General features: G+C 44.8%; 1 protein-coding gene across 4 annotated transcripts in view; it reads left to right on the forward strand.

Moving 5' to 3' along the window:
• The window catches only part of LOC118769690 (phospholipid-transporting ATPase IA), a 122,661-nt gene that overhangs the window by 14,650 nt on the left and 80,658 nt on the right, over window positions 1-27,353 (forward strand). For 2 of the 4 annotated variants that reach the window (XM_036516951.1, XM_036516949.1), the window contains exons 2-7: window positions 8,479-8,593; window positions 14,003-14,102; window positions 15,947-16,045; window positions 23,368-23,413; window positions 24,081-24,121; window positions 26,733-26,806. In XM_036516951.1, the coding sequence (XP_036372844.1) occupies window positions 8,479-8,593; window positions 14,003-14,102; window positions 15,947-16,045; window positions 23,368-23,413; window positions 24,081-24,121; window positions 26,733-26,806 (475 nt within the window). Of the gene's footprint in view, window positions 1-8,105; window positions 8,221-8,478; window positions 8,594-14,002; window positions 14,103-15,946; window positions 16,046-23,367; window positions 23,414-24,080; window positions 24,122-25,470; window positions 25,545-26,732; window positions 26,807-27,353 lie in introns of those variants that run through there. The other 2 variants (XM_036516950.1, XM_036516948.1) reach the window with 2 other exon arrangements.

Raw genomic sequence — 27,353 nt, forward strand, 5'->3', positions numbered from 1 at the left:
AATTCACTTAGCAGATGTAAAAGGAATAGAGGACTTACCTTGATGGTCACAATTTGTATTTATCTTTGTAATTTGCTGTTCTGTTTCAACACATTTGTAGCCTGCCAGAGCCCACCGATAGCTGGGACCATTAACTACGTGGAACTGAGTGTGGTTTGGGGGCAGAATACATGCAGCGTCAGCATGATTGCATGCAGAAATTCTGGCGATCAGTGTGGACTAGCCGGTCCAGTCTGGCAGCAAGATCCATACACTGGTCTAGGTACTGTGTAGAGAGCCCCATCAGAAATTCTGATTGGCCACCAATAAATTCTTTTGTTGGCCTCAGGGCAAAAGCATTTTAACTACCAATGTTACCATGGGGGGTTCTCTTTTCATTTAGCCAAATATCACTTTTTCATCCCCTGACACCAGTTTAAGTGGCAAGCCATACGGTTTAATGGATGTCAATAGGCGGTCAGCCCTTTTCATTCATACCAGGTCAGAGTGTTTCCCCGGAAGACATACAGTCCTTGTGATGTAGCCTTGCCCTCTTGGCCTTGGACAGTTGATAATTAAGACAGAGTAAACAGTGGATTAATGGCGAGTCTATGACTTGATGCTCTCCACGCCATCAAGTGGATGATGTGTCAGCATGTCAAGTAGAATGATCCGTTCAAGTGAACACACAAAACGGGAACAGATCTGTGTGTCCTCCAAGTGCTATAATGTGCTTTTTAATGAGACATATGAGAGATGATTAAGTATATGAGGGCTGCCAGCTGTTGTTGTAGACTTTGATTTATGGAATGCGCTAATGCATCTTTAGTGTATTTCTAAACCAGTATTGCTGCATACGAGTGGTGCTGAATTATCATATTTTGTGTTGCTTGTGTATGTTGGTAATGTAGCTGTGGCAGGTGTTGTCATTTGTGCAATAGGCTATATGTTGTTCACCATTTTGTGGTTGTAACTTAGCCATCTGTCCATTATCCGACAGCTAGATCTATTGGTCTGTGCATCCACCAGTCTTTATGTCATTGTTGTTGATATTTAAAGTTTCTCTGATTATGATGCCACTATTGTCTTGCAGGGGTTTTCTCAAGGGTGCAGCAGATGTTGGCGGTAGTGTGGTTTTTGGATATTCATGTTGAAATAGGCATTGATATTGCCTTTAAAATCATTTTAAGGGTTTTATTGTAATACTCATGAAGGATCAAATTGCATTTGTACTAATTAGCTAATTTTGCTGGTGAGGTTGACGTTCTCTGTAAAACTGAGGAAGAAAATCGATGTGCATTTTTAGAATCATTCAATTTTACTCTGAGCAATCCAAGCAAAGGAACTGATCATTTGTATTCTGTACCTGTTGCTGACTAGGATTCACTCTTACCGAACCATTCAGTGCGAAAACAGCACTACTGTTTTTATATTATAACAGTGCACGTAAATAAATATCCACTTCTATTTGTGTGTTGCTTTTTGTTTTCAGTTGTTGGTCTCAGATAAAAAAATTTTTAAAAAAAAATTCAGTCTAAGTGACACCTTTGTGACTTGGTTGTCCCATAACCGTCTGCTGGTTTCTCAGTTTTTACCACTCCAATAATGGCTTGAGCTAATTTAACCTGAATGTATTGGACCATTAAGTGTAGATGGAGGCACACTAACTCTGCCAAGACAGCACAAAGAAAGCTGTAATAATAATGATGAGCCTGCGGTGACCTGGAGTGGCTTTTGGGATTATTATGTTATATTACCTGCCAAACAGATGTGTTCACTTAATTGCCAAAGAGGAAAATAGATGAGGAAATGCATACCTCTTTCTTCACAGTCACATTTTTTTCCCAATAAACAGATTCCACATCACCAAGAATGCGTTTTCTGGCCATCACTGTATTTAGCTGTTGAATTTAGTTGCTGGTTAGGGCCTATCCTGTCGCTGTGCGGCAGCTATCCTAATTGTGATTCCCATAATAGGCCCCAATAAATGCATTGCTCATGTATGAGTCATGACTGCATTGTCCTGAGTATCCTGGCAACACTTTCATTAAGTGTTGCTCCTCCACAGGGAGTATTCTGTTGCATCTAAGACTTTGACAGTAACTGAGCCTATGTTTTTGCACATACAGGTAATTTATTTGCCAGTGAATTTTTTTTTGCTGGCTAGGTATGATTTGTTAGATTCATCTTCTAACATGTATTCAAGTAAGGTAATGATTACCTTCTTAAATCTGCTTAGTAGGAATACAAACAGTATAGGTCCACAGCAATATATATGACAGAATCTAAATGTATGTACATAGATTTAGATCATCGTTGTAACGGTTGAATTTTTGTTTCCGGTTTGATCCAAGAAGCTGTTAACTGGCAGACCATTTGCATTTCCGATAAAGCTGTTTTTGGCAATTATTTTAAAAATGGCACATAGAAAGGTAAAAACAAAGTTTTCCCAAATAATTCTCCAATTTGATGGTACATAGAAAGTGGGGAAACTAATTACACTGCAGCCCACAAAGTGAAGAGTTCAAACACACTTAATTAGATGTAATGACATTCAAGCTTATTTAAGCTGATCCTGAACACATGAGCAACCTGCCGGTCAACTTGATCAAGTACAAAGTGAGCAGGTACAGTGACCTTATTTCTTTGTCTTGTTTGTAGTGAGGCACGGTTTGTCATGAGGCCAAACTCTCCTTTTTCCATCTCCCTGTCTATGTGACACCACTGTTGATAAGGACACTTATCCTATCACTGAGAGTTCATGTGTCTCCCGTGCTTTTAAGCAGCAATAGTCTGTGTTCATTTTTCCTCACAATGAGAACAGTTTCTGAAAGAAACATTTTTAAAATGTCACACTCTATCTCTGCTTACACTAATATGTGGGCACTGGCTTTCAAAGCACTCCCAAACATGCAGATTTCTCTGATCCCACATTCCAAGTTCTCATCGCCTTGTAAATCTATCAGTTGGTTACACAGAACAAATTGGGTGGTGGCACATGACATCTGATAGTATTTTCTTATTTTGGCATATTTCCAAAGCAATTAGTAACAGGGACTTTATCTACCTGAGGGGTAGAGAAAAAGGTAGAATCCTGTATATGGGCATAGCTTAACGTGGGCATAGGCTCCTGTATTTTTACAACTTCAAACAGTTTGTCAGTGCTAGATAGAACTCAGCTGCTTAGCACTGACGGAAATCTGAACTATGAATAGCTTACGCTCTGACTTGCAACACTGTGCTTTTGTTCCTTCTTCAAGCACAAAAATCCAATCACCCAGAATCAAACCATTTGCATTATGACCCAACAGTAAGCTTAGTGTCGTGCTCCCTGTTTGAGAGGGCTCATACCTTGCAGTCACATTGAGAGTCATTGTTTCTTTCTCTCACGAAAAGCCTTGGGCAGAGCAAATCAATTAACATTGAATGTGGCCTCCATGACAAGTCTTGCTGTATCTGTCAACAGAAAAGTGCAACCCCCGGTGGCAGAAAACCGCTTTTTGCCCTTTGCTTTCCGCTAACCCACAGTTAATTGGCGAGGTTAGCATGTGGGAGTGGGAGCCAGGTCATCAGCAGGCTTCAGGGAATAGTATCATTCTGTTAAAGCAGCGCTAATTTACAGCATGAATGTATTTTTAAGTTTTCCCTTGTCTTAGAGTTTAGTGTGTGTCCACGTCTAATCAAATCCCAAGTCATCTTGGGACAGAGAAGTCTTCCTTTAAATTTCTCCATTTCCAGTCCCTGCTCTGCCCTCTCCAGTGTATAAGCAGTGCTTGATAACCCTGCCACATTTCAGTATCTTGTTATCAGTCCTCAATACATATTCAGGTGGCTGTAATGTACCAATTAACCCAATTATGTTTTTAGAGGACTTATTTAATAGGATTTCACTTTATGCAAGTCATGTTATCCCTTCAACGTGTCTCTGCCTCCAGTCGTCAGCATGTATAGTAAGGTTACTCAGTCCAGAGGAAGTGGGACCATTAAATGCGTATTGGGGATTGTCTGAAACTTGGATTTCATTGGAGCTGGTTATAGGACCACAAGTATAGCTGATTTTATTGTCCACTATAGAAGGAATAGGGGCTCTTCTGACCACATACAGACTATAGTAATGCAGTGGTGCAAAACATACTGTAAAATTGTAGATGAAGTAGGTATTATACATAAGAAGGTGTTAAATTTGAATGTCTTTAATGGAGAAACATTGGCTTTAAGGGGGCACCTCACATTAGAGCCAAGTTCCTGAGGTTAAAGAAAGGTTAGAGTTGGAAAAGTTCTACAGTGTTTGGAAGAGGAATCCTTGCTTAATGGTTGTTGAAAATAGCTTCGGCCTTTTCAGAAGGTACTGTGCTGCTCAATAGAAGGATGTCTGCTGTCTGCGTGCACTGACAGCCGCTGTGCCTCAAATATCAAATTGATTTCAAGGAAGAGGAGTACTTTAATCTCTAGGCAGTAGTTGATACTGAATTATTGCTCTGTTGCAGCACTGAGTCTGTACAGTGCAGTCAATGATGGGTAGTTTTGTGGCGTATGAGAAGTTTGGTTTGTTCACACACATTTTGACTCAACAACTATCATAACAAGCAATATTCACTGCTGTTATGTGGCTGCTGTATATAGTATATAGTCCTCTGGAGATTCCTTTGAAACACTGGACTGGCCTGTACTGGCACATCTTAGGATTGTAGTCAGTCATTTTCTGTGGGTACCATCATTGCTTCATAACCTTCATGGATCCAATATTGTTTTTCGTTCACTTAAACATTCAGACCATACTCTCGTTATGAGGCCCTGTCCAACTGAATGATTAAGCTTCTTTAAAAAAATTTACGAGGACGTTCAACTTCCATAGTTTTGACAAGGTTTGTTGCCTTGTTGTAATTATACTGAAGTACTGCTTTAGCTGCATCGGGTATGTACTCCGTTCAGAGAGCTTGTTGGACCCTCCGGTGCACCAGCCCTGGATTTACAGTTCTAACACGGCGCCTTTGAAAACTACTGAAAATAATTTTCGGGTGAAATACGGTTCTTAAAACTCTCCAGTACAACTTTAGTGCTTTCCCTGTAGGAGGAAGTCAATCTGGCTGGAGCAAAACGCCACAATCGCATTATTAAAGTGACCACAGCTGTCTTTAAAGGCCATGGCCTTCACTGCATTAACCAGATAATGTCAACACGGAATGGCTGGTGTTGTGTAGGGTCCCCCTTTCACTAGACAAATGCCTTTTTAAAACCCTCTCTAAGAAGGCTTGTTATGATGATAAATGAGCTTTCTGTTCGCCAAGCATGTCTTTCTGATAGACTACCCAAAACAAGAAGGGAATGAATTCTACAATGCACACGTCTACAGTGCACAGATCGTGTTAGGGGAGATCCTGTCTAGCAATTGTAGGTTTAACAGCGGTTTTGTGTCAATGTATCAAGTAAATTTCTGAAAAGCTTGGATTGTGTGTTGTTTGGAGTATTTGGGGAGTTCATGAGTAAGGCTCACATCTCCAGCACAAGGTCAGGGATAGTGTTTTGCATGTGTTGTATATATGTTGTGATGATGGCACATGCAGACTGTGTGTGAGCGTGTGTGAGCGTGTGTGAGCGTGTGTGAGCGTGTGTGTGTGTGTGTGTGTGTGTGCAGTGCCTGTGTGGCCGAAAGGTCTGTGGAGGACACGTGTTCACTGATGTTGACACACTAATGAGATCCGGGCTGATTTGTTGATTACCCAGTCAGCTCTATAATCACTGGAACAGTGGAGCTATTGTTTATTATGCAGGCCAGCCTACTAATGCCCGGTACTCACAAGACAGCAGCCTATCTGCAGATCGCTGCCATTTCTGTCCTTCTCTTGTCTGTCATTTCCTCTGCTTCCCGTTCTTTCCATTCGTATCTCCTCTTGCCCCCTCCTTTTCTCTCATTCTGAAAGCGGGCTGTGGGTGCTGCTGGAGATGAGTGCTTCTGACGAGTGTTTGTGTTCGTCGACTGCGTGGAAAAACGTGAGCAATGAATGGCATTGGGCAGGTCGTTCCTGTGGGTCCTGTGATGATCAGAATTCAGTGATATTCTGGGCTGTGTTCAGGACAGACTGGCTTCATCTGGACTACCTGTTACTGTTATTAGGGATGGCTGAACTCTGGTGCTTTGCACTGAGCACAGATCATTGGCTGTGCTAGGGTCAGCTGACACATAGCACTCAGGAGATAGCACTCAATTGGTCACATCCTCCTTAGTCAGGGACTTCACTGTAGGAGCCTGTCAGCAGATGGGATGAGCTCCTCCAGAAGTGTGCTTCCTTCACCTTTCTTAAATCAGATTTACTTATTGGTTGTGTTAGTTTGAGTTTGACCAAATCATCACACACAATTGGTGATTTATGTTCTATTGTGCGTAGTGGGTACAGCTATCGTCACACAGGGCAGCAATTGATGTAGTTTAATATTGCTATCCACACATGCAGGGCACTGTTTAATGTACAGCATTCCTCTCATGAATATGAATTGTCAATTATAAATTATGGGGCACCAAATTAGGATTTTCACTGAACATTTAAATAATTTATTCAGATGAGGAGTTATTCATGTCTGAGGGGAGTAGATGTTAAATGGTAAATTGGCAGCTTACCAAATAATAACACATAACATTTATTATAAAACACATTATTTACAAAATATGTAAGTGGAAGTGTGGCAAATAATAACAGTAGCGTAAATATAAATTGCTGTTTGGTATGTAGCATCGATAACAGAGAGGATGACTCCTAATGATGTCCTTCATCATCAAGATAAAGGACGTCTTCATCTTGATGACGAAGTGCATCATTAGGATCCATTAAAATTCGTTTAACTCCTGTAAACTTTCAGATACAAAAGTTTGGGACTCCTTCATTTTGACTCAGCCTTTGCCAGGCTCCTTACTTGGTTGGTGACAGTAGGAAGTTATATATGGTGCTGGGTAGGCCTGGATCTCTCTCTACATAGACTAGAGTAGGACTTGGCTGGATCCCTTGTACTCTCTCCCTTTTTGAACAGCTCTTGTTCTTTCTGCTGTTGATCCTTGTGGTTCTCCTTGGTTGGATTCAGAGGCAGTGCTCTGGGTCTAGTTAAAATGCTGAGCAGAGGCTTGCAAACTCTTACTCTGAGTCTTCTATTGCAAGGCACAAAGCCTGAGATGCTTTCTGTCGACAGTTTCTTGTTCAGGAGAAAAAGGAAGTGCTCATCATGTGGCGAGGTCTAGTTTCCTTAGTAGACCCAAGGGAAAGAGAGGAGATCTTCAGAAATCCTGGAAATCCTCCAAGAGCCTTTCCTATCACTTTATCACACTGGCTCATGTCTTTTAGTGGATGACATGTAAGACCAGCATGGATCAGATGTCATTTTCTTGGGTATGACAACCGCTGATTGGTAGACATGTGTACGGGTGAGAGAATTCCAGTATCTTTCTGATTTGGTGCAGAGAGGAAAATGGTTAAGCTCAGACAAAGACTTTCCAGGTAGCAGCTTCACTGTCCTTTATGCTTTATTTTAGGTGTTTCCAGGAGTCTCCGTGCATACAGCTTTCAGCATGTGCAAAACGACTGTCTGTTTCGTCAAACCACAAAGTCACTTTGTCCTAAATTTTGAATTATGAAATTAAGCAAAGTGTTACATTTTTTTTTTCATGTCTTGCACAATGTTGATTTCATTGACTGGGGGAGCTTATGTAAGAGGCAGAACAGTAATAAGGGTTAGGGGTAAGCCCATTTTGATTATGTTGACTAGAAACCTGCATCTTAGCCTGATAAACATGGTTGAATTTGGGTGAGGTGGCATGTATTTTTTGTGCAGACCAGCAGATCTCAAAATAGCACAATTTGCACTGCGCTGATCCCCGCATGCAACCCTGCAGCAGATTTTTCCGGCTGCAGCTTTTAAGTCCGAGGCCACGGGGCCGCGTCGTGCCGCAGCCGCAGTTATAATCAAATTAAGAAGAGCGTGGCAGTGATGTCACTCTGAAGGGAGACTCCAGCGGCTCCAGTTACTCACGCTGGCGTGCCAGGGCACGGTGTGTTCCATGGAACACAAGATGTTCCGATTAAACCGCATGCAGACATCAGCGCGCTAAGAAGGCTGAGCGACCAATCTGGGTCATTGGCTTTAATGAAGGAATATAGTCAGTGCGCTTGAATATCATGGTAGAGCTACAGAGCCGGCATAAGGGAAGTTAGACCACACGGGAGGAGAGCTGGGGTTACAAACTGATGGATGGAGGTGAGGCTGTTTTTTTTTTTTTTTTTACGCTCCATCTACTGATGTTGCAGCCTGTTGAGGAATGCCCAGCGATCAAAACCCATTACGTGCAAGCAATAATATATTTCACTAGAACAAATACGTTTTCATTGACTTAATGGATTATTTATTGGCTGACATTGCTGATACTGCTGACTGATGTTGACAGAGTAGCAGCTCTGATCCCACCCCTTATTCCGTCTGATCCTCACCCCTGTCTTATTTTTTCGGGCTCTCCAGGGTATGAGAAGGCAGAGGACGCCTCAGAGAAGACTTCTTTGGCTGATCAGGAGGACGCCAGGCTGATTTTCATCAACCAGCCGCAGCTCACCAAGTTCTGCAGCAATCGTGTCAGGTACGGCTCTGCCCCCGCCGCCCCCAAATTCGTTCTTCAGCACTCACCCCTTACCTTTTAATCCACAGCAACGCTTAGCGCTAAGCAGGCTCAGTGCAAACGGCAGAGCCCGAATAAACAGTTTACTGAGTGAAGGACAAAATAGATTTTGAGTCTAGAATAACCATTGTTGCTCATTAAGCTGCCTTAGGCTTTTAACCTAATGTTTTACAATGGAAGAATGGGGCCATTCAGAAAAAAAAGTTGCGTTATCCAGAAACTTTTTTTTTACAATGATGGCAGACCTCCCAGCTGGTCAGCTTCTCCCCCTCCTCCTCAGATGTAGGTAGGCAGGAGCAGACCCCCTGGTGCATACCTTCTGCTAGGCTGACAGGAGGGGGCAGTAGGTGAGGGAGGGGGGTTTAGGTAGGTTCACTTACTGCAGTGCAGCACATACCCCTATCTCCAGCATGTGCAATGCACACCATCTGCAGAGCAGAGAAGAGGCACATCAGCAATGGCTCGCTCTGCAGGGCAGCAGGGGTCACTGCCAAGGGGGTAGCAGGGTTAGACACACTGCAGCGTCTCCAGTGAGGCAGGCTGACGGAGGGGAGGGAGCCCAGCACTGTGGCACCCCACCATCACCCAGCGTTCTTCAGAGCTTAAAGCCTTTTCCTTGCTGTTGCAGACTTCCGTCCCTCGGATTTTGGCATTCGGGGAAGGTTGTTTCTGAGATCAGTCTAAGTACATATTATAATAAAAATAAATGGGATGGGAGAGGGGGTTGTAAAAGGCAGGACCATCTTTGGTCTACATCAATACAGTATCTGATGTGTAATGACAGTCTCTGCAGACCTCTGTTTTACGCTTTCTGACTTGAGACATTTCAATATTGCTGTAGCATTGTGCATGTATGGTGTAAAACCTGACAGGCAGGCCACTCCTGAGGAAATCGAGCTGTTCAAGGCACCACATGGTGTCAAGTGGTTTTGAGCCTCACTCCATTGCTACATGCCAAAAGAATTAAACATTGATCGCTGTTTTAAAATATTTAACATGCACTGTGAAGCTTAAACAAATAATAAGGTTTGTCCTCCATTTTGTCCTCAATATTGATATTGATCATTTGATTCCACATTAATGTTATTTCTACTGTGGGACGTATTTTTGCTCTAAACTCTAAGAGAGGAAATAACTGGATGGTGAAAGGCCTGCCCATAAAATAATAATAAAAAATTAAAATACTGCTGTTAATATTATTGAAAGACTTTGTTCATCTGTTCTTATTGATTGTTTTGCTAATTGTGTTTTTTATCATAGCGTCTTATTTTTACTGTCTTGCAGATTTCTCTTCTAATTAATATCGTAAAAGCAGTAGACTGTGAGGCTTGGCTTTGATTGTGTCTGAGAACAAGGACATCCATCTTGCGTTTATGTTGCCTGAAAGCCTCACTGCTTTCACACAGGTCTGCCTGCATCAGTGCCTGGCAGGGAGGGAATGATTTCATTAAGGTCAGGGCTGGGCAGCTTTTATCAGGGGCTGCTCTCGGTCTAGTCCTTCCTGCGTTACCAGCTGTGTATTTTTGGGATGCTGGCTGAGGACACGCCCAAATAAATCTGTCTTGAGTCAATAAGTGATGCCTTTCCAAAGGGTCTTTGTGTCATCCTTACATGTTTTTTCATAAATAAAGAGACATGATCAGGGTAGATTGTAACACATTTTGAAGCAGGCAGGTAGGTGTTGATTCAGAATATTCAGAGCATTGTAGTGCTCGTTCTTGTTTTGATCTTTTTACTTTGGGTTTCTTTATCAGTTACAGAAAAAAAACAGATCAAGTTTGCATTTAAATGTTTTTCCTTATGTGTTTCCTATGCATAAGAAAGGCACATTCGGGTATAATGGGATTAGAAGGGTTTAGCTGGGCTGTCTCTCAGATCAAAGGGAGCTCTGGTGGGATGCTGCAGGTCTCCGATGATCTGCTGTGATCACACCAGCAGTGTTTAAGTGTTAATGGAGGCCAAAGGAGGTGTCATGTGTTCTGGAATTGGAACAGGCCGTGATGCTGGAGCTGGCCCTGGACACACACAGCTGACCTCCATCTCAGACGATGTAATCATGCTTTGACTGACAAAATACAGAGTGTTGTGCATGCACACAAAATTCAGGATGTTCTCCCTCAAATATAGAGAGGTAGACTGAGGAATTTTATTAAATGCATTTTCTTTTTTTTTGCTGCATCGATTCAAATTTTCATTGCTTTGTTCAACAACACAATGGTCACAAGGCTAGCCAGTCCACTGTCCAGATTTGAAAGACTGACTTTTAGTCTGAGGGGCCATTTTAATTAGAGTACTCATTTTAAAATGGCATTCAGCATGGCAAAGTGAAGAATCTTCTCTTGGTCTGCTGGCCACAAGCGGGAAATGAGAGAGCCACTTCCTTAATTGTTATTGATACCATGAAAGAACCCATTTGTCAGAGAACGCCTGCACTGATGGCTTTTAATAAAGTGTGGCAGGGGAAGAAGGAACGTGAGGGGCTAAACGATTAGACTGTACGGTGTGGTCAAAGAGAGAGGGATGGAGGGAGGCAGGGAGAGAGGGGACGGACGGAGGGAGGCATAAACAGGTCTTCAGCTGCACTCAAGCCTTTATGGCTGTGGCTGTGAATCTTTCTGCAAAGGAGCGTGGTGGTGGTGGCATGCTGTACTCCATCTTCAGTCAAATTCAGTTCTTCAATTACAAATCTTCTGTGGAGTAGCCTCTCTCTCTCTCTCTCTCTCTCTCTCTCTCTCTCTCTCTCTCTCTCTCTCTCTCTCTCGCTCGCTCGCTCACTCTCTCTCTCTGTCTCTCTCTCTCTCTCTGTCTCTCTCTCTCCCTCTCTCTCTCTCTGTCTCTCTCTCTCCCTCTCTCTTTCTCTCTCTCTCTCTGTCTCTCTCTCTCCCTCTCCCTCTCTCTCTCTCTCTCTCTCTCTCTCTCTCTCTCTCTGTACTGGCTCACTGTGCACCACTTGCAGGAAAGCCCTCGTTCCCTTGACCACAGAGGAGGACAGAATGTGTGCAGGCATGTGAATGAGCACTTTTTCAGTGGCCCTGCTAATGAGGCAGTACTGTACATTCAACACAAGTGCAGGAAACACTCATTAACATCTGCAGTGGTGCTGCTGTCTGACTACTTTGCATCATATGTGTGTGCATGTGTGCGTGTGTGTGTGCGTGTGCGTGTGTGTGTACGTGTACGTGTGCGTGTGTGTGTGTGTGTGTGTGTGTGTGTGTGTGTGTGTGTGTGTGGATTTTTCTGATACTTCCATACTTGCAGCATTGAGGCCCGTACTTCGCTTCAGTTGCCTGTGTGAATGAATGGACTCCTCCTTTGAAGCCTGTGAGCTGTACATTAATGCAGTGTGATATGACAGAGTGCATCTCAGTCAGCGCGCCTGCCTGTGCTTGTACACTCCTGCGACAGAGATGCGCGGCTCCTGCGGTTTTGTCTGCGTTGCTCCGATATTGAGTGCACACATCTGTCAGTGTCTCTGTATATGAGTCCCTTTCTGTGATCTAGAGCGCTAGCCAGTCAGAGTCTATCTGAGTGCGTATTTCTCTCTGTAGCCGATGTTGTGAATCTGACAGCGTCTACTGTATGGATGTGTGCATTCCTCCCTGTAATAATGTATGTCTGTGAGTGTGTCTCACTGGTAATATGGTTATGTCTGTTAGTGTCTGTGTGTGTAAACCTCTTTACGAATGAGTGCACGTATCCGTATGCATCTCTCTGCAGTCATTTGTCCCGGTCCTTCACTGTCGCCGTGTGCACTTATTTTTCCTCTGCATTCCATCGCGCGCATCTAACAATGTGTGAGTATCTCTCTAATCAAGCATTCGCGTTTGTCCGATCTCCGTGTGATTTGAGCGTGCGCGTTTGTGTGCATCTCCGCGCATGACGGTCTCCGCAATGGAGCATGTATGTTTATATGTGCGTATCTCTCCCTTGCCCCCCCCGCCCCCCCCGTCACTGGTGACTTCTTCCAGATCTCCGATCGTTCGTTATCCCCGGGTGGAGGGGCAGCCGAAAGTAAACAAGCCAGGTCTTAATCATCACATATATTTCCTCCAAAGTGGCCGCGCCGCCCTGCCTAATGTGCAGATAAATCAGGCTGCAGGGGCGGCCCGGGGGGCTCCGTCAGCGCCCCGTCCATAGCTCACGTCAGCCCGTCACACTTTACTGCCTCTCTCTCAAATTAGTCTTCGTTGTCTTTGACTCCCTTCCCTCTCCACATTCATTCAATTACAATTTCTCTGAAAGGGTATTTATGTTGTTGTTTTTCACAACGTTCTTTGACTGCGTTTTTTGTTGTTTTTTTTTCATTTTACTATTATTTTGTTAATAATTATTGCATTACTGACATTTAGCAGACGCTGTTATCAAGAGTGACTTATATGGTTACAGTTTTTATATGTTATCCTTTTATACGGCTTGTCCAAGGGTACAACAGCAGGGAATCAAACCGCCAGCCTTTTGGTTACAAGTCCTGCTCCTTACCGCCACGCTACACTGCCACCCCATGAGTTTATTATTTTAAATTAATGGGAGAAATGGGAAGCTCTCAAGTTTTTCTGGTAAGGGCCTTGTTCTGCAGAAGCCTCGTAAAGTGGAGGGCCCGTGACTGAGCCAGCTAATGGACCCGGTCCTTTTAAGAGCCCCGGCGTTTGCAGGAGGACAGTGGGGGTCAGTGGCCTAAGCACTAACCGCAGGCTGCCTGCAGCGCTGAGGAAGAGCGCGCTGGTCAGAACGTGTTGCGTAAGCTCTCTGCAGCTCTCCGCTTCAGCATCTTGAGATGACAGTCACCTTGGATGCCTTTCGTTTTGTGGCACTTTTCCTAATTCCTGAACAAAAAGCTGCTGAGTGCCAGAGTATGTATATCATAGAATATTCTGTGGAAGTTTCGCAGTAAATGCAGGCTCAGACATTGGCCTGCAGCAGTACTGTTCCCCGTGTGAGATCACAGGCATGTCACAGGCAGATTGGTAGTGGAATTAATTTAGTTATTGAATTTTGTTAATGAATGATGTAAAACTCCATGAGTCAAATGGGTGTGGACACAGATTCATTGTAGATGGTGGGCTCTTCTGGGCTGATTTTGTCTTCACAATCATCACTTGTTTTACTAACTGGAACCTGTGGGCTTTGTGTTTTCTGGAGTCCTTTACAGATTTTTATTCATCATGAATACAGTCCATGAAGCTAGGAGAGCTGTGTATTGAGTGGTTGATATGAATGTGTATTCAGTTTGATGCATTTATTCATGTGTTTGCCTAACAATTTCCGAGAAAACAGTATGTTGGCAGTAATACAGTAATATCCATTTAAAATGATGTCACTTGTTTCTCTTCTCTCTCTCACTCTCTCTCTCTCTCTCTCCTCCCTCCCTAGCACTGCGAAGTACAATGTCCTCACATTCCTGCCGCGGTTCCTCTACTCCCAGTTCAGGAGGGCAGCCAACTCCTTTTTCCTCTTCATCGCTCTCCTGCAGGTAGGCGGGGCATGGGAGGAAGGGGTCAGAGGTCACTTCAGATGAGTCCTACGCACAGCACACTTACCTGCGCCCACTGCCTCCCACGTCTCATGAGCGTGGGCGTCACCCGCGCAGCGGGAGATTTTTACAAGCAGAGATACATAAACAGGATTTGCGAAATGAGCGGACACCTCAGTGGCGGTTTCTTCTGTGTCCACAGTTTCCCCTAAACCGAGACCACAATTCAAAAAGCCAACTGAAATAGGCGCTTGCGCTACACTCGATACAAATTTCAACCTCTGAATAACGATGAACAAAGAGGTGCTGAAATGTGCAACAGCCATAAGAGTCGGGCTTGTAGAAAAGCCATTTAAACAGCAGGGCGTACGAAATTGCAGTTTCATGCGGTCTGTGATGTAGCATTGAGCACATACTGTGTATGAGTGTGGCTCACCTGCTGGGGAGCAGTTTTACTGCATTTCTTCAGGGGTTGAACACCATTTCTATGCAACATTTATGACAGAGGGAACAGCATACAGACGGGGTCCCACTGGCTGCTTCAGCTTTTGAGCGTTCTCTTAGCTTGTTAAATTTGTTGGTGGCACGCTAAGCAATTTGCAACATTCAGTCGTTATTCTAATCCATGAATAGAGAAAAATGTGAATAGACCTGTCAGTCAGTTTTGCATTACTCGAAAGCTTTCCATTCTCTCCAGTCTCCTCTTGTCTCATTCATGTCTGTAGCTAATGATACTGGTTCAGAAACACAGCATTTATGTAATGCATATGCTTATGTAATAAGTATTCCCAGTTGAAATGCTTTATCTCCTCATATGAGAAGGATGATCTCACAATGCATTTGACTTGAGCGCTTCCAGGACACACATGCATGTGAAGGTAAACCATGCTGTGCAGTGAAATAGAATTTGCTATGGAAGATTTATCAATCACATTAGTTTACTGGGCCAGTCCTGAAAGGACCTGGAAACACAGCTGAGATTGCTGGTGGGGTTAGCCGACAAAGATGGCCTTGCAGGTGCCATGCGTCTTCTAATGTGACCTGGAGGACCAGTCAGCGATGAGACTGTGATACCACTCACCTTCCCTCCACGCACCCTCCCATGCCTTTGATGATCGTCACGGGAACGCGTTTTGACCAAACGTTGGCCCAAATGAGTCATGTTGAATGCACTGACCAGGGGACTCACCAGATATTTCATTGCAAGGGATCGGAGTTCTGGGGTGTGGGTGAACAGTGCATACTCTTTGTCAGCTCAACCCCCCCCCCCCTCCTCTCCCTCTCCAGAAGAGGCCTGGACTGTTTAGTTTATGTGGTGGCTGTAGCATGTTAATGGCCATATTTGAATTCAGTTCACTTCAAATTCACTTTGAACACACTGATTTGACATGCAGGGCCTTAATCATAACGTGAGACTGTCATCTTGAATGTACCACGTATTGTTTCAAAGGGAAGAAACCAGGTCAAAAACTAGAGAGTAGACATTTACTGAAATTTAACATGCTGGAGCAATAATCTTTTTAATCTTTTTTTTTTTTTTTAAATGTGAGGTTTTTTAACATTAAAGAAAAAATGGTGGTAGATTCTTGACTAAGTTGATTTTTTATACATAGCCCTCCTGGTGTCATACCAGCAGACTGTACAAGATCAGATACTGCTTTCGTATGCCTTCTGTGGGGGGGTCCCCCCTTCCATCTCACTTTATACTTTATAGATTTACACCTTCACTGGAGTTCTGTTTCAATTATATATCAGCTTCACTGATCTTCCTCATTTAAAGCGTGCTGTGCTCGGCCGTGAGGAGCGCCCATTGTGACTCCTGTTCTTTTTGTTTGTCTATGTAGCAAATTCCGGACGTGTCCCCCACGGGGCGCTGGACCACCCTGGTCCCCCTGCTCTTCATCCTGGTGGTGGCAGCTGTGAAGGAGGTCATCGAGGACCTGGTGAGGGAACCACTTTTCCTCCTGCTGAAACTCAAGCCCCAGAGCACACTGTCAAATGGCTACTCACAAACCCCCACTTAGAGAGCCCCCTCTCATTAGTGGCTTCCCAGTCATTTGAGTAAGTTAGGCCGACTAGCCCTCCCACTGACTGGGAACGCTAAGCCATAATTTGTTCTTTAATTTTGGATGTTGGCTACAAATAAAGCAGTCACTTATCTTTATTTTAACTTGATAATTGATAACTGATTATTATCATTTTTTCAGTTTAAATGTGCTCTGAACAACAGTGAATTGTCTGGAAGCACTTGAAGGCATAATCTTGTGAAAGCTCGGCACCAAAGTAGGCAAAACTCAGTGATATTTAATGGCATGCTGAATTTTTTAGTCTCTTTTAATTGAAATGTCAGCCATATATATGGCTTGTGTGAATTATTAAACAAAATCCAGCTGTCTCTCTTGATGTTCTGTATGTCCTTTGGATTCACAGAGCCTGTGATTCTCCTGTGAATTTCAGCCTGCCAAAGCTTGCTCAGGCATGATCGGTCAATTATGTTGGTTTTTAAATTTGATCCTCTTCATTTTGTTCCGTCTGAGAGAGGCTGGCTGTTGTTACAAATGGCGATTCCCTCAAGTTTCCCGCTCTCCGTCTCCCGGCGCCGCCTGTAGCGGCGGGTGCTTTCCTGGGCTATTTATACAGGCCTAAATGTTGTTTTCCTGAGCCGCTCCCCGCCACTCCGAGTTAAAGGCGCCTGTCAGTCACGGCCCCGGAGTCGCGGCCGTTCACACGAGGTGACTCACGCGCTGACATCTGTGGGGTGCTATCCGAAGGGGGATGGGGGGGTGGGGAGGGTGTTAGGACCCTCGGTCTAATGCTGAATACACGGGGCATGGGGAACGCTGTCATGCAGCTCGGGCACCTCTCTGTGTCAGTAGGGCCTCTAAAGGGGCGCTTTAGCCCACCATTTGTCACATTAGATAATGGAGTTTGATTCAGTTGGATCACCGCTAACACATAGCGGCGAGCGCAGCTGAAGACAGCGATGAGGCAGCTGCACAGTGCTTCAGGTGCACATCAGGCTACCGCGTTGGACGCTCCGATCGAGGCCCTGCCGCTCCAGCGTCCATTTGTGCAAAGGTTTTCAGACTTCAGGAGTGCCGGCCGCCTCTCAGACATGATTTATTAATCACAGAGCTCTCTAATTGCTCTCAGAGAGAGAGAGGAGGCAACCTGTTGGCCTCTTTTTACAGATGATTTCTTCCGCGTCTCGAAAGCCTCTTAAGCCAGGAGCGTCTGTCCTCCCCCGCGCGCCTCGCGCGGAGCGGAGAGATATATTTACACCTTCATTTGTGCTCATCCGTGCTCTGGGGGGCTCGGCGGCTGAGATTTCTGACCCTCGCTCCTCGTTTTTTCAAAAAAAGAAAGGCAGCTCATTGGAGACGTTGTGGCTGTCGTCCCTGAGTGGGCGGGGCCAAACCCGGAACTAAAGACAGGGAAGTGACTGTGGCGTACATAGGATTGCATAGAGCCAATCGGTGACCGTGGAGGGACAGCACTGGGCATGTACACTCACACAAACATCTTCACTTGCATATGCGTACACACACACACATGCGCACACACATACTTTTTTCTGGCGGGACCCAGAGCAAATGGAGGCCTGGGACCTGGTTGTGTACACAGAGGAAGAGCCTGGACGTCAGGCAATCAGGATCTGTCACATGCCTGCTTTGTATGCTCTCCTCCTTCCCATAGCTAGGGGGGCCTGCACTAACAATGAGCATATCGGAGATGTTTGCAAAGATGACTATGGTGATGCATTTAGCCACAGGCCAGATAACATCACATTATGTGTGGTCTGTGCTTGTATTTATAAAGATAAGAGTGCAACTATTGCTGTTATTCTTGTAAAAGATGAAGAGTCTTGCCCAGCAAGGCAGCTTTCGTGCTCCACTGTAGGGGCCCAAAGCCTTACCTATATAGTATACAGTATGCACCACATTCAGCCAAATTAAATTTACCCTTTTTCCAGCATTATCAGAAGAGAGAAAAAAAAAATACTGGGAATGAAATTTGTATGCAAGTCACCTTTTATCATTGTTGCTGTAAATCCACCCCCACCTCCTGTCTTCCCACTCTCTAGTTATAATGGACCTGCCCACTTGTCAATGCCACACAAAAGGGTTCTCTGTGGTGTGCCAGGCACTTGAACTTTATTGCTACGGTATAACTCTGCAATCGGATCCTCTGTTTATTCCCCCGGGGCGGCTATCCGCTCACCTTTGCGTTTAGTTCAGAGGAACAGCCAGCCCGGCGCTTTTCGTGGGCTTTTCGAGCAGAGGCTGAAAGGCGGCAGTGGAGCTGCTGGTTTTCACGGCGAAAGCGAAGGTCAGTCGCAGCACGCAGCCGCGGCCCCTCCCTGAGCTGCTGGAAAGCGCCGACCGCGTTCCCGAAGTCCTCCTGACCCGCAGTCCCAGTCCACGCCTGCCGTTTTCTCTCCTGACCCCTGGTCGCCCGCACATTCCCACGGTCCTTGCAAAGTCCAGGCGGCAGGCGTAGCTTCATTAGCGACTTCTTCCAACCGGAAAGGAGCGTGTTCGTGAGGATGTTGCCACCATGGTGGCACTTTGCAGCTCTGACACCATTTATTTTCAGGATAATTGTTGCTTTGCTCTTTGTTTCTGTGTTATCAAAATCTCAGGGGAAGGTGAGGATAATTGCAACTTAAAGTCGTAATTTTACCTCATTGTTCCATATTATTGCCACTTTATCCTGGGCATTGTTTTGTTGTTATAGTACAAACTGAATGAATAAACCAAATTGTAGTTAGTAAGGTGGTGTCAGGCATCCATGCTGCATAATACCTGTGCCGTCTTAGCATGATGTATGTGATGTAGTGTATTAACATATATCCACATATATCCATCTGACACGTCTGACATGAGTCCAGTTTTGCTGATGATGCCCACTTCACTCCCCCCCACCAGCACCTCATTTGCTCCCTGCCAGGGTCCTTAATCCACCCTTTCCCACAATGCACTGCAGCATCCCTCCTCCCGCCATTATCTCCCCATTTACCTCTGCACCGGCCTGATTAAATGCATTAATCTTTCCCCCGAATACATTCCCGACATCCCTAAAAATATGCAGACAAAAAAAAAAAAGCAGGGGGGGTGAGGATGGGTACCGCGTTGGTTCTCTTGACCCGATGGATCTCACGCTGCTGCTGCTGCTGATTGATGCTGCTCTCACGCCTTCGCCCTGCGCATTTTTCCTCTCGAAAAACTCATCCGCGTTGCGGTGGCTGAACGCTGCCACATGTGGCCATCTTTTCATTAATGACTCCATCGTGCCGGCGTTTCGGCGTGTTCGATTCAGAAAAAAAAATAGTAGCTGCTGGCTTCCTCCTTTTAAGGAAGAGAGGGGAGGTGGGAGGCCACTGCAGAATGTGTGGAGAGACCTTGCGGGGAGGGAGGGCGGTTGCTGTGGCAACCGGCGACTAATTGAGTTCTGAGAGAAGCAGGAGCTATGAGAGCGGGGTTGAACGAAACTTACTCTCTAATTTTACCCAGATGTACCTCAGCTGGGAGGTGAAAGCACATAATTACCCAAGAATATCAGTCACAGGAGCCTCAGAATCCATGCCGGGTCTCCTCTGCCCACCATCACCAGAGAGTCCCTATGTAACAGCGCACTGCTGTAGACTCTGCACGGCTGGATGGGTGGGAGAAGTGTTTAGGGAGGGCCCACAGCTCCTCAAATTTAAGACCGCCCCTAGGGCGCTGTCCGGTCTGCTGAGTGCTACAATAAGCCAGCCAAAGGCTGAGATGCTCTCTCCAGTCTGTTCCTGGTTTACGTTCTCGCTTCCAGTTCATCCAAAGAGCAATTCTGCCCCTTAGCTTCTGCTGGCAGTGAGCCCCTGAGATCTGCCTCTGCCCATCAAAAGCCTGCCCCCTGACCCCTGACACCTGCCCGTATGTTCCAGTAAGAAGCTGCCAGCCATGGTTTTCTTTAAGCAGTTGCTTTCACTGTCTCTTTCACATTGGCTGTCTTTTTTAACCCTTTTTTCCCCATACGCGATACATATGTCATAGAGTGTTATATGGTGGTGTGCTTTGACAGAGATTTTTTTTTTTTTTGTTAGACCTGTAGAAGGCAGTTTCCAAAATGTAGTGCACACCTCCATTTGATAAAAATGCAAGCCTCAAGACATGAAACTACCTACTTGCAGAAAGCCTGTGACAGTGTTTCCCTGGGGGGAAAGCCTGTTCTAAGCCTGAGGCCTGCTCCCTCTCTTCATGTTTACGCTCTCATTAATTCAGCTGAAAATCACAGTATTTATTTCAGGAAACAGGGGCATATTTAAATATATTTTTGCATGTATAATTATAGAATTCACTGTGTGTTTAATTGATAGATTTGTTTCAAGGTATCCCATTGTTTTTAAACCCTGGGAATTTACTCATGTAGCAAATTTTTACTGCCTTTTGTGTATGCCTCGTGGTTTTAAACAATTCCTTACTGGTATTTTTCCAGAGAAATTATACTGATGAGAAATAAAGGTATCATATTACTGTTTTTATATAGTATATCATATTGTTAGTGGTGTAATATAGCTCTGACACTATGAAGGAGGGCATCATCTGCATTGAGATCAGAAAGCCACTGACTTTTTGAGAAACGTGGGCAACGCTGAAGTTTGTGAATCAGAATGTACTCCTCTCTCCCAGTGGGATTTTTTTTTGCCTGACACGCGGCCCCGCACCCACTCTATGGGCAGTCTTCTCTGTCAGCTCAGGAATGTTAATAAGGCTACTGTTAGCTGCTTGGAAATGAGCTGACTCCAACGGCAACTACTGTTTTCCCTTTATCAAACCAAGGTGAATCTCAATCACCCATCTCCCCACGGCGTCCCAGGGTCAACCGGTTACCTTGACTCTAGTTTAGAGTATCCTCCCTCAGCCAAGCAATTTTAAGAATTTAATAGTGAGAGACTGGAAAGTGTTCAAGCCCATCTTTAAGGTATTCTGTACCCCTGGTACATGTTAAAGCTCTGGAAAGGATGAATGTTGGCTGCTGATGCTTTGTGAGTAACTGAGAAACCAATGGGAGAATTATCCAGTCCTGAAACAATTTAGTGCGAAATCAAGTGCAAGGCAAGAAAAACGTTAAAGTTTAAGGAATGCGTATTCCAGGTTGGGCTCTGCTTTTGGGAGCTGCTGGCCCCTAAAAATATCATATTTCATAATTTATTTGCTTGGTGGAACTCATTGTCCAAGGCTTAACTTTTTTAAATTTGCGTCCATTTTTAAATATTTATGCAGTTGCGGTTCTGCTAGACCAAAGCTCAAAAGTGCCTTTCTGAATAGCACAATAGCCGTGTACTGCCAACTGTACAGTTTGAAAGGAAGACCCTCCGGTGCTGTATTCCAGTCTCAACACTAAAAACTGCTTTGAAAGTACCTGCAGTAGTATGAGCGGACTCATCTTTGCCCTGATTACCCTGTGGATTCTGAAGCAGAATTTCATTCTTCTCCGTGGGGAGAGCGCTCTCTCCCCACGCTGCCGATGAAGAGATGGTAATTCGCATAATCAGCGCTGGCACTTAAATCAATGAGCATTCCACTGCACTCCAGTGACACAAAGACCCCGTCTGTCTGCCCAGGGCGAGGGAGGGCGGTTTACAGTCTCGGGGACAGAGCAGCTGGAGCCAAGCGGCTGTTTAACACGCTCCGCACGTCACACAGGGAGAGGGGGGATCCTTGCACAGCTCTAGAAAGCCTGCCTTTGTGCGTCAGTGCTGTAGCTGGGTTGGGTTTGGCCCCAGAGACTGTGATTACAGTCACGGCCCTAATCGTGATTTGGGGAGTTACAAAGTGGGGGTCTCTGCTGTTCCACACCCCTCCCTCCACTGCAGCGCTCTCCAAACTTCCAGTGTAAGGGGAACGCGCGTGGGAGTTTTATCCTTGCATGATCCCTGTCCCCTCCCCTTTTGCTTTGGTTTCACCTCTCTCTCTCTCTCTCTCTTCACATCCTCCCATCAATCATGCAGATCCTTTATATAGGACCTGCATGTGACCGGCGTGGGCTTTATTCTGAGGAAATGGCTCACGAACCTCGAGGGTATCACACCTAATGATTTTATATTGACAGCGATAAATGGGAGAAAACTGCACTTTGATCAATAATTATCTGTAGTCCGGTAACAGCCCGTGCATTTAGTATTGAACCCTGGGTCGATATGCAATCACTTGTTTACCTGCCTGAGCCTGTTTGCCTGACACCCCAGCATCCATGCAACAATTTCATCAAAGACAACTGGTTGTTGGATAAAGAATCCTACAGAACACCCAAAATGCATGCGGTGTATGCTTACGTTTTCCTTCAGTAGCACTCAGAGTGCACAACGAGGGCGGCAACAATGCATTCCCGACTGTGCCCTCTCGAATCCTCCACAGAGGAATCTTGCAGTTTATAATGGCCCCTCGTGTTGAATGGTTTGCTTTGTGCGGTAAGCGTCTCAAAAGCAGTGGCCACCCATGGTCCTTTCACCCATTCTGGAATGGGTGAAATCAGTATTCCAGGAGTGGATTGGGGGGGGGGGGGGGGGGGGGGGGGTCACCTGGAAGTTTCTGTCTGGTCGTTTGTTTTTGTTGTCAAGCTGAGGTCTGTGGGTGCAGCGTTTACTGAGAACAGCTCGTTCAGAAAGCAAACAAAAGCAATGGTAGGTTTGTGTGTGAGCTGACTTCAGATCAGCGGAAATGCGAGTTCAAGAAATCCTCTCTTTGTTTGAGGGTCTCTTTTCACCACGCGGCATGTAATCTCAGCACAAGTGGATTTTCGAGATCAGAAAGATTGTAAGCATTTTTAGGTTGCATCACCAGTATAAGTGGCGAATCGTGCGGCACAGTGTTTTAATATTAGCGCAGGTCCTTATCTCTGTCCGCAGGCCCAAGTCCCAATTCAGTTCCCTCAGATCTTCTGAGACTGAGGCCTTCAAGTTGTTTCTCAATTAAGCGAAGATCAAAGGCAGCGTGTAAACCAAGAGGGGGAATCGTGTCTGCGCTCTGCCACGCTTTGATTTCCATTGTTATCCACTGACCTAATGATTTTTCAGCCCTCTTCCTGGGTGGGGCATGCAAATGAGACTGTGGCTGGCTGGTTTCAGGCGTGATCGCTTCTGTGTTTTCTGTGAGGAAGAGTAGCTTCAAATCGGACATCAATCATAGTAACTTGAAAAGTACACGCCTGTTGAATGTAGGAAAGCTGCAATGTGCCGGGCGTTGAATGAGGAAAATAAATGTTCCCCATTCCTGTTTCCTAGAAACGCCACAACGCAGACAACGTTGTGAACAAAAAAGAAACACAAGGTAAGGCTCTCCCAACACCTCTCCATTATAGTCCAGAATCCATTCACAGGATACCTCTAGAATGCAAACACAGAACACTGGTATTACAGCCCAAATCAGTGCAAAACTGGGATTTACTACACTGGGCCTACATTCAGATTAGTGGTCCCTGCTGCCTTGCTCTGGTATAATAATATCAGAGTAGCAACAGCACCATAGAGGAGTGCCTGGGATCTGCAATGTAATTTGAAATTCAAATATGCAGATTCATATTGATTATGCAAATCTGGCAGAAACTATGCTAAATTAGGAGGGGGGCCCAGATGAGAGTACCGCAAAGCAGTGATTGATGGGACACCATTAATGGAAAGAGCATACAGAGTTCACTTTTGTATGCTGCACCTGTTTGACACGCCTCTGTAAGGACATCCTTAATGCACGGACATACTCTTTTGTGACTCTTTAGGCATCTTTTACTTTTTTTTCCATTTTTTGCTTGTTTATGAGAATTCTTGAGATTGATTTATACGTTAAACTGCAACTATCTATCAGAGCTGCCAGGCACAACTGCCTTCTGTTTTACCTCTGTAATGTCCCTGATCACTTTGAGAATTCATTCTGCGTGTGGATTATATATTTATGAGCTTCTACCGAAAAGCTGTCCTCTCTTTCCCTCTGCTTTTTAAAGTGCTGAGAAACGGCGCTTGGGAGATAGTCCACTGGGAGAAGGTATGTAGCCAGGTCTTATCCATTTTAAAAATGGGGTAGGGGGTGGTGGGTGGCGGCGGTGTTGGGGGTGATGGGATATTCATAAGTGGCATTTTAAATTATGCAGTTTTGCATTTGCAAGCCATTTTCAGCTCCTGAAGTAACTGCATGCATTATTGAAAGCAATTAGACCTGTCTCATCCACAGAATTAGTGCAAAGAACAGGTGTTGTTGTTTCCCCATAATGCTCTTCCCCACCAGTCTCTGTCTATGTAAAGTAGAATGAGAGATCGCTCCTGCGTTGAAGGTGTGCGGGGTGCGGCCGCAGCAGGCTGTGATTAAACCCACAGTCTCTCCGTCCATATGAACGGCCGTCAACACAGGGGAACAGAAAGCAGCTTTTGTCTGTGATTTTCGAGAGCAGAATTAATTACCTCGTCAAGGGTGCAATACCAGTAATGAGAAGGTGTGAAGACCGCTCTCTAAAGGCTAACTATCTTTAGCCAGTGATCACACACAGGCACAACAGCTGACAAGAGAAAAGAAACACACAGAGATGCATCCTCATCACAAAAAAAAAGATATTTCCTCACTGGGAGGTTATTGCTAAAGAAGAAAAAACATGATTAATTTACTGAATCAGTTTATTGTTATAAGTGAAAAGTAAGCCATGAAATGGCTAGTGTCCAGCACAAGTTTTCCTAATCTGTCTTTCCATGCATTGTTATTTTCATATAAGAAATGGTATTATTAGAAATTATCTGCTGTGCTGTTTTGTTCAATGTTTTATCTCCACTGTGGTTTAGCATTCCAGCAAAAAATGGAAGTTGTCACTTCTTTTATTAATTCATTATCCATTAATTCAGTTATCAAAGGCTTAGTGTGAAGAGTGAAACTTCCCACTTTTATTTCTGTGATTTAACATGCTATATGATTCTTTGCTATATCTAGGCTCAGATGAATTTTGATTTATTGTGGAGACTGTCAGTTTCAGAAAACTTTAACTAGAACTGAACCATGTATAAACACTGAAATTTAAACACCAAACACATGACGTTATGATCCATTGGTCTGTACCAACTCCAGGTGGCTAAATATTTTGTGTAGATAGAATGCCAGTAGCAACGAGAAAGTAAAATTTTTTAATAATTTTCTGTTGGCACCCAATTGCATCATTTTAAAGCCACGTTCTGAGAACATTTGTTTGTGAATCAAACAGTTGGACAAGTACATTGATGGAAGTGTTTTGTATGTTAGATGTTGCATACTCCCCAGTAATCTGAAACACTGATGGACAGTGAATGTGTTGTACAATAACTGTGGTTTTGACTGTAGAGGCTCTTAACCAATGACTAGTTTGTTTCTTGCAGGTAGTGGTGGGCGATATAGTTAAAGTAAATGGCAAAGAGTACATGCCAGCCGATGCAATCCTTCTTTCATCCAGGTAGAGAAGGTCATATTACAGTGCAGATGCCCTTACAAAAATGTCCTATGGGACAGGCCAGTTTACTATGGGATATTGCCAGCGTATCATAGGGTCCACTAGTAAATTAGCCTGTTTGTCAGGGCATTTTTGCAAGCGGTGTAGTAGGTAGCTTCTCCACTACTCTCATTCTAATCTCCAAGAGAAGTGATGGGCCAAGAAAGGCAAAGTAAAGGAGGTATTGTTGAGTTGTCAGAGTTGGCTACATTCAGCACTTTTTCCCCTCTTCAGTACTGCACTACAAAATTCTTTCCCATTTTAGGAATGACATTAAAGTGCATGTTTCGTTTGCTGTATTGCACTGTTAATTTCCTGTATACGCATACTCACATGTTGTACAAAAGCCAGTTTAGAATTGTCAGTGAGTAGGAGGAGATTGTCCTCACTCGTGCCATCACTTCGCTCAGAGGGAACAGCATCATTAATTTGTACTGATACATACTTGTGCTACATATTTTTTTTGCTTTTGGTTTCAAAATCCATTCGCAATCAGGTCATGCTGTGAGTTTTTTCCGACGTTACTGAACATGTCACTGCGGTGCGACCCTGCCATAAACGTGACTCTGAAAGGCAGTGGAGAGTTAAGTGCTGTCGTAGCTGACGGAGACGTCAGGATCTGTTCCGTACTCAGCTGTGTTCCCCCGCCTATGACGTCTGTACTTCAACCTCGCCTTGGAGCCATTGTAAAATCGTGATCATTTGAAACTAATTTCTCACACTGACTGAGGGTGTTAGATTGTCTGGCTGGTGACGTGGCCGCACGTAAGTGCATGCCACTCCTGTCTTTTTTAAATGCGAGAATAACCCAAGAACATCCCTTGGGCCCCCTGTCCTACTCAATTGCAGCAGATGTTGGCCTGCATGACCTGAGTCGAAGTGGATTTTGAAAAACAACAACAAAAAAAAAAAAACTGATTTTGCAAGAAAGTAGTGAAGTAGTTTTAACATTGTGTCTAGTGCTGTGTACTGAGTAGATTTGTCTGTTCCTCTTCCTCACTCATGTGTTGTACCTGTACTACTTTCCTACCATTCCTTGTTTTCTCTGTGTTTGGTTGTCTGTCTGTCTGTCTCTCTCTCTCTCTCTCTCTCTCTCACCCCCCTCCTCCTCATGTGCCCCGGGCACGGCTGTGGTGCTGGCTGGTAATGTAGGTGGCGGTCGGAGAGATAGTGAAAGCCACCAATGGGGATCACCTCCCTGCAGACCTCGTCATTCTGTCGTCCAGGTTAGGAGGAGTGCAGTGAGCTGCAGCGTCTGGGAGCATGACAAACCAGTGGGTCCTCGCTTTCAGCAAGAGGGGCGTTCGGCCAGGCAAACAGTGAAGGCAAACTCCGTTAGCTTGAATCAACAGTTCCGATGAATGATTGCGTTAATATTTCATGGACAGCACATCACAGTAATCCTCCCACTAAGTTGCTCACTTTGTTCACCCCTGTTAGCAGGACAGCTGCCTAGTCATTCCGTCCTCCGTGGGGAGGAGGTGTGGTGCAAGCAGGCTCCAGTCGCTCTTGTCTTTAAAAACCAAGATGTGATTTAAGGGCCGCATAATCCAGGAGGATTCAGAGTGATTATGGATTCCGAATGTTCAGAGCCCTTCTTGTGAAGTGTGGCATGGTCCATATTTCTGTTCAGTTGTACTGCAGATCTCATTCAGCTGACAAACAGGCAGTACTATCTGTTCAACTCAGTCAGAGCTTCAGCATTTCATTTTTCTCTGGGCTGTGGTATGAGTTCGGTCCCCTGAGGAGGAGATATGATGATGAGTAGACAGT

The sequence above is a fragment of the Megalops cyprinoides genome, chromosome 22 (assembly GCF_013368585.1).
Source record: "Megalops cyprinoides isolate fMegCyp1 chromosome 22, fMegCyp1.pri, whole genome shotgun sequence".
NCBI classification, from domain to species: domain Eukaryota; kingdom Metazoa; phylum Chordata; class Actinopteri; order Elopiformes; family Megalopidae; genus Megalops; species Megalops cyprinoides.